The sequence below is a fragment of the Macaca nemestrina genome, chromosome 13 (genome assembly GCF_043159975.1).
Source record: "Macaca nemestrina isolate mMacNem1 chromosome 13, mMacNem.hap1, whole genome shotgun sequence".
Taxonomy (NCBI): domain Eukaryota; kingdom Metazoa; phylum Chordata; class Mammalia; order Primates; family Cercopithecidae; genus Macaca; species Macaca nemestrina.
The window spans coordinates 48,796,670-48,804,658 of NC_092137.1; the positions used below are offsets into that span (position 1 = coordinate 48,796,670).

At 37.5% G+C, this 7,989-nt stretch overlaps 1 protein-coding gene across 2 annotated transcripts in view; it reads left to right on the forward strand.

The window, feature by feature from the left end:
* LOC105465000 (stonin 1) overlaps positions 1-7,767 on the forward strand; it is a 64,613-nt gene extending 56,846 nt beyond the window's left edge. For both annotated transcript variants that reach the window (XM_011713177.2, XM_071076671.1), the window contains 2 exons: positions 902-1,104; positions 4,517-7,767. In XM_011713177.2, the coding sequence (XP_011711479.2) occupies positions 902-1,104; positions 4,517-4,591 (278 nt within the window). In that variant the 3' untranslated portion in view covers positions 4,592-7,767. The remainder of the gene's footprint in view (positions 1-901; positions 1,105-4,516) is intronic.
* The last annotated feature ends 222 nt before the right edge of the window (positions 7,768-7,989 follow it).

The following is a 7,989-nucleotide window of genomic DNA, read 5'->3' on the forward strand; positions in this document are numbered from 1 at the left end:
ATTGAGTGAAACCCAATATTAGATTAAAATATTCAAGGCCAATATGTCCATTTCCACTCTCTATAGCTGTTTCAGTCAAAGTATTTTGGAAAGATGAGTGAGAATTAGAGTAGGGAAAAATAATTTGTTCCACTGAAAAAAGAATTCTTGGCCTGGAACATTTTCTGAAAAGTTAAGTTTAGCTTTTAAAAATCAGAATTTAAAAATATGACTTAATTTGGGATGTTTATTTTTGAGTTATCTATAAATAGATTGTAAGAAAATGAATAAATTAATAATTATAAGATGTTAGTCTAAGAGAAAGAGGCTTGTACAGGTCTTGAGCACATTGTGGCCAAATGATTATGTTTAATATAAATATTACTCATATCTTTTAATTAAGGAAAACAATTAAGTTTAGCAATATTACTATATTGTTTAATATAAATTAAACATTAATATTAAACAATATTGCTTAATATAAATGTTTAGCAGATTATATTAGTATTATAATATAGTAATAATATGATTATATTATATATTATATACTAATATAATCTGCTAAATATAGTAATATTTCTAATTAATATTAGTAATACTTCTAATTGAAAACGTTTTTAGGAGTTCATCTGTGCCTGCGTATAGTAATATATTTTTTATTTTTTCTATTTTTAAATTTTTACCACTCATTCAAAACAGTAATAAAGTCATACTTTTAAAGCTAGCACTTAAAAATCGCAGACAGCTTTCCCCTAGTTAGTGCAAAATCGTAGATTTTCATGGTATGTTGTTTAAATGGAATTTGCACTGCTGCAGTGCTAATGAAATTCCTTAGTAAGAGAGATGAATGCCTTTTATGTTGAAGAGAAATGTTCAATGGCCATTAAAATACTTTGACTATTTGATTTTTTCTTTCCTCAAGGTCTTGATCATCCTCATTGTCTGTCATACAAATTAGAGCTTGGATCAGACCAAGAAATTCCCTCTGATTGGTATCCATTTGCTACTGTTGAGTTTTCCGTGCCTGACACCTGTGCCTCAAAGACAGAGGTCAGGTCTCTGGGGGTGGAGAGTGATGTCCAGCCACAGAAACATGTTCAGCAGCGAGCTTGCTACAACATCCAGGTACATCCCACAGCTTCCAGAACTGTGACCTGATTTGGCTTTAAATATTTGTTTTGCTGTCTTTTGTGATCGTGTGTGTGTTGTGTGTGTGTATATGTGTGGTGGGATTTGCCCTAGAGAGGATCTCAGCTTTGGAAACTTGATGGCCACCATTGAGCTTAGCACTTCCTCTCCCTTCTGGAGAATGTTGGGAACACTTAATAATTTAGCTCTCAATGAAAAATGTATATTAAAAATGAATCTACATTTTAGAAGTATATTTATAAGAAAAATTATGATGTTAGGGCACAATTTCTCAAAATATGTGCTGCAGAACACATGTCCCAAATAATTAGCCAAGAAAAAAATAAGTTAGGGAATGCCATATACTAAATTAATGTTAAATAAAGGCCCCCAAGAAGTCCTGCAATAAGGAAACTTGTTAAACTTAGTTAACCCAGTTTTTCCAATTCATTGGCTATTGTGTCTTGTCTATGTGGGTGTGTGTATATAAAACACTTATCCCTATCTTGTGGAATAGTATTCTGTGCAGCATGCTTTAGGAAATGCCGAGTTTCTCTATTATGGTAGTTTTCAGTTTTTTTTATTTTTTATTTATTTTTTTAAGATGGCATCTCACTGTGTCACCCAGGCTGGAGTGCAGTGGCATGATCTTGGCTCACTGCAACCTCCGCCTCCTGGGTCCAAGCGATTCTCCTGCCTCAGCCTCTCAAGTAACTGGGATTACAGGCGCCACCATGCCCAGCTATTATTATTATTTATTTATTATTATTATTATTATTGTATTTTTAGTAGAGATGGAGTTTCGCCACGTTGGCCAGGCTGGTCTCAAACTCCCGACCTTAGGTGATCTGACCACCTCGGCCTCCCAAAGTACTGGATTACAGGCATGAGCCAGCATGCCTAGCCTATTGGTAGCTTAAAGTTTTATTTAAAATTTTTAAATAGAGATGGGATCTCACTATGTTGGTCAGGCTGGTCTCAAATTCCTGGTCTCAAGTGATCCTCCTGCCTCAGCCTCCCAAAGTGCTGGGATTACAAGTGTGAGCCACCATGTCCAGCCTGGTATTATGGTGGTTTTAAATGTTTGCCATCAGCTCTTCTGATGAACTTAGGACAGACATTCTTAGGCAGATGAACTAAAGGAGGACATACACTTACATCTGTTTCTAAACTTGTTTTCCCTCCTTATCCTCAAGTTTCGTACGTATATGGATGTCCTGTGCCACATATTTCCCACAGTATCTTGAAATGGTGATGTATCTTGCTGGTCTTGTTTAAAAGGTTTTTTATGTTTGTTTTTGGTTTTTTTTTTGAGACGGAGTCTTGCTTTGTTGCCCAGGTTGGAGTGCAGTGGCACGATTTCGGCTCACTGCAACCTCCACCTCCTGGGTTCAAACAATTCTCCTGCCTCAGCTTCCCGAGTGGTTAGGATTACAGGCTCCTGCCACCACGCCTGGCTAATTTTTTGTATTTTTAGTAGAGATGGGGTTTCACCATGCTGGCCAGGCTGGTCTCAAACTCCTGACCTCATGATCTGCCTGCCTCGGCTTCCCAAAGTGCTGGGATTATAGGTGTGAGCCACCACACGTGACCTAAACGTATTTTATAACTAGAAAATATTTCAAAAATCACAAAAATTAGACATTGCATTACAGACAGGTGGTTCGGTTTAGAATTTATGTTTCCCTTCTGACTTTCACATGAGCAACATTTTATAATTTCTAGTATCATTTATTTTATTTTTTAAAAATTTAAATTTTGCCTGTGACACAGCCCTCAGGAGGTCCTGAGGACGTGTGCCCCTCGAATAGCATTTTAAAATCTATGTGTTGCTTGACTTGCAGCAATGATTAATGCCATTCTGATTTCCTACTCATTTATTTCTATTAAAAATAGTGATATTATAGATGACATCGTTAATATCAACTGGGTTTCCTATACTATAGTAATGTGAGTCAGGATTTTTCTTTACTTTTGGACTATCTGTTTAGAAGTCTATGTTTGGGTCCAGTTACCTTTTTCTGCTGATAAAGGTAGTGATAGGTAGTGCTGTGACCTGAAGGATGTATTTCCCCAGCATGTGGGAATTGCCTCGGCTGAAGATAGCTGCCTTCCCCGAGGTCATGTCTCCTTCCTGGAATCTAGGCAGGGGTGGACAGACACCTTTGCATCAACTTGGGCTAACTCTGTAGGTCAGCCCAGCTTCAGCTCTCCAGGGCATGGGCAGAAGCCTTCATTCTGACTATACGGCAGCCCAGCTTCTCTCTCTGCCCATTTAGCTTCATTTCCTGCAATGTTTCCGTGAATGTTGAACTCAACAGCACTCTCCAGTAAACTTTCTGCACACGGATCTCCATCTCAGAGTCTATTTCTTGGGGAACCTGACCTGTAACACTAGGTATATAACTATTATGTGTGACTGAAATGTAGGTTAAGTTCGCATGGAGACTACATTTATACTTATTTTCTTATTCACAGGACGTGCCAGCTTCATGCAGTTTTAGTGGACAATTAAAAATTACAAAGTATCTCTAGCTTTAATGGCATTTACTAGTTGATCTGCACCTGGCGGCAGTTTCAAAATGTTTTCTTCCATTCAGTAATTCTCTGTTACAGTTTTAAAGTGCCAGATACCGCTCCATATGCAGGGACACAGCGGTGTGAACAGAGAGACAAAGTCCCTGTCCTCATGGAGCATAGTTTCTAGTGGGGGGACATGAAAAACAGTTAGTAGATAAATAAATAATATGATTTCAACTAACGACAAATTATAAGAAGATAATAAAATAGGGTAACAGGATAGAGAACGACTGGAGGACTTTATCTGGGGTAGTCCTGGAGGACCTCCGGGAGGATGTGACGTTTGAGCTGAGACAAAAATGATGAAGAGCAGATGGTTTGGCCCAGCTGGCTTACTATTAGTTTGCTGCAAAAGTAATCACGGTTTTTGCCATTAGTTTTGCACCAACCTAATAGTTTGTAAGCTGGTTTGTTTCAGTTAGATAATTGGGTGCATTATAAATCTCAGGGGAGCCAATGGCTAGATATAAGATACAGCCATATATTCAGGGGGAGGGATAATTGGTCATATGTCTAGTCAGATCTGTAAATGTTTTTCTCAATATATGTATTCTGTACACATTTTATAAAAACTACGTTTGACTTAGAAGACAGTTTTGGTGCTCTTGAAGATTTGACCCTGGCGGGGAGGATTTGTGGGGGGCTCTGTTGTTCAAAAGGAGAGCAGAGGGCCTCACTTGGAAGCTGCTGTAGGAGGGTAGAGGGCTGTGTCTGTGTCCAAAGGGTGAGGTTTGTGCAGTCTGTGCCGCATGTATAAAATAGGACTGAAGAGGTGTGAGTGCTGCGTTGCATTTGTTAATGCTGCCTGTGTTTTGCTTTTGCATAACAGGTTGAAATAGAAAAGAAGTGGATTAAAATCGATGGAGAAGACCCAGATAAAATTGGTGACTGCATAACTCAGTAGGAGTAGCGAGAGTTTATGATGACAGCCCACTTGTCAAATATGTAATTCACCGACACCACACCAAGTCCTGCTACTGTAGAGTGGAAATGACTTCTGAACAGTGGTTTTAAGACAGGTCTGATGACTGTGTTTAGAGAAGTTTAGACCTAAAACTGAACAATCTGTGTTTTATGCTTTTCATATGTTTTTGTCCTAGGGGTTCGATCTAAAATGTTTCTATAATTTGTGTGATGTTTTGCTTCCTATTGAAACTCAAAGGCACAGTTACTCATTGTGTGACCCTGCAGCCTGTTTGATTTTTGATTACTCAGTGGCTGATTGTTTTGCTCCCTGGATTACTGAGGTGCCGTCTTTATTTTTTCCCATCTCTTCTTGCTGGTTAGTGCCTGTACTAGAGGGTGAGGGAATCAAAGGAGACATACACCAAAATACTTAATTTTCCCTCTTGCTTGCCTCTGAAATGTGGCTAGGTATAGAATGATGTTGAAACTACAGGCTAAAATGTAGATTTGGAAGTAACTGTGCTTTTGAATTACTTATTTTCCTGTCCTCTTACCACATTGGTAAGTAATAATTGGCTATATTTGGTACGTGTCTCTCTCCTACTGTATTGTCATTTTCAAAATGTGTTTGTATTCTAGTGTGTGCTGCAAAGAAGCTATTTCTGTTGTCCTACATATTTTAGTATAAATCACTAAGATGTATTTCCTTTCACTTGGCAGGATTCCTTTCAAAATGGAATCTGAGTATTAGACACTAGTTAAAATATTTATAGATATTAAAGATGAATTTTTAAAATTTATAAATACTATTTTCCAAAAGTACAGACTCTAAGGATATATTTTGATAAAGTATTATTTGTAATGAACACAAGCCTCTCTTGAGTAGAAGTCTAAATCACATGATGATTATTTTATACTAGTTCTGCTATCATGCTATTTTATGCTAATTCTGCTTATTTTGGAGTATTTTTCATTAAGGTGAGCAAAGTGAAAGATACTTGGTACTTTACCCAGATTTCTAAGAGGCAACATTTTTATTCTTCAGAGTCAGGTAAATGACTATAATGGTTTGGTTTTTAATGAAAAGTCAATAGCATTAGTAGCTATAATTCCATTTATAATTTCCTTTTAGCATTTACAGTGAAAAGTGAGAATTTTAAAATGTATGGAATCTATTTTCCAGATTTATTTTTAGTCTGAAAAACAAACTCCCCCATGTGGTATTAATATGCCTTCAATTTATGTTGAATCTTAAACATAATTAGGAGGTTTTTTTTCTATTTGCTAGATTTGTTTTGAGTCAAAACTGATTTAATGTTCTTCCAAATAACATTTATGTGTTGGCCTATAGAGTTTATTTCATGTGTTTTATTTAATATTATGTTACATCCATTGCAATCTGTTCAAAAACAGATTAAGACAAACATTTATGATGGTCTGTATCAATCAGCAGATTTTATTGCTTTTCATTATTTTACTCTAAAGGCAAAGGATGCAAAAGGTGATGGTTGGTTGAAAGGAATTGCTATTACTGTTTTTGAAACAGAGTCTCATTCTGTTGCCCAGGCTGGAGTGCAGTGGCATGATCTTGGCTCACTGCAACCTCCGTCTCCTGGGTTCAAGCGATTCTCCTGCCTCAGCCTCCCAAGTAGCTGGGATTACAGGTGCAAGCCACCATGCCCAGCTAAAATTATTTTGTATTTTTAGTAGAGATGGAGTTTCCCCATGTTGGCCAGGCTGGTCTCGATCTCCTGACCTCAGGTAATCTGCCAGCCTTGACCTCCCAAAGTTCTGGGATTACATGCATGAGCCACCATGCCCGGCTGCTATTTCTCTTTTAAACTACATTTGATGCCTTGCTTATAATATCATATGCTTGAGGCTCACTGTTGATATAGAGTAGGGCAAATCTGTGTATGTCATTTAAAAAAATTCCACCATCTTTTCTTATCATCTGATGTGGGCGCACTCTAGAGTGACTTCAGTCTGCTCAGAACAAATACGGAGGCAGGCCGAAACTGATGCTACCTACGGTCCCAGTGAAGTTAGCTGGGTTAATTACTGCCATTCTTTTCTGAGTGTGTTTTATGGCATCCTGCGACAAAGAACTCACAGTCTGATTAGGATGAACTTAATGACTATTTACACCTCAAAATATATTCAGCAGAGGGTTCACTTAATTGCCCCCCATGCTTCACAGGTCAACTAGTATCCCTCCCTGCCAGGGTTATTCACTCACAAGCCACCGGGCCTACAGGACATCTCAAGATTCAGTGTTGACAATATAAAAAAGCTGGACTAAAGCCCAAATGGAGTGTCTGTGGCAATGCAGAGGGTGAAAGCATTAACAGCGGGGTGTTACGGCATAATTGTTAATTCACACATCTATTAGGATCCTTAAATATTCATTACTTAGTGTTAAATTAACATTCTGTGTAGAGAGGGGAGGCTTATTCAATTCTTCTGACCTCAGAACTGGCAAGAGGTCAGATGTGACTACAGAACTCTAGGAGAAAAATCAGGTAGGATTCAAATTAAGTAGAACTGCCCTTGCTGGAATAGTGATCTTCAAAAAACCCTTGCTTTTAAGGGAGGGAAGCGGGGAAGGAAAGGAATGAGGGAGGAAAGATTCCTTTCTAGCATTCATTTTGCTTTAGATCATTCCATTGTGAGTTTGGCCATTTTGGAGTCAAATGAGCAGACTTCCAAGGAGCTGACCAGTTTGTGACTCGTCTGCTCACTTTTCCAGTTACAGGATCACATTAACAGTGTAAATGAATTCATGGGTAGATCATTTGTGCAGATCTAAATTTAAGGACATTTCCTTTTTCTGTGGGAATCACAAGAGTTCATCCATTAAAAAAAGATATGTAAAAAAGATACTTTCCAGCACATAAATAAAGGCTGGAATTTTACAACCTGATGTATATATTAGACAGTTCTAGGATGTTAGTTCCCTTCATTCCAGAGCTATGCTTGTGATACAGCCCCTTTTCTTATAAATTCAGTTAGAAGGCCTTTCTTAACAATGGCTATTATAATGTTTTACTTAAAGTATGGTTTTATATTCTGTCAATGCAAATACAAAACAGGTTGAGCCTTAATAATCATGTAACAAAATATTTTGTAGATTAAATATTGATTTTTCAAAAATTAAAAATGTATTTCAAATGATTCTTACTGTGCTGTGAATGTATATCTTCTTCTGCAAGACCTGGGGTTCTTTTTTTTTCTTAAGGTATGAAATCAATTTCAGTAACCTTAAACAATTGACTCTCTGTCAGGCATATGTCAGACTCCAATCTTAAGGAGTCAGTGACCATGACCTCTTGGCATATCCTGGAAAAATGACATCATCAAAGTATAGTTGATAATGTTATAAAAGATGATTTTAAA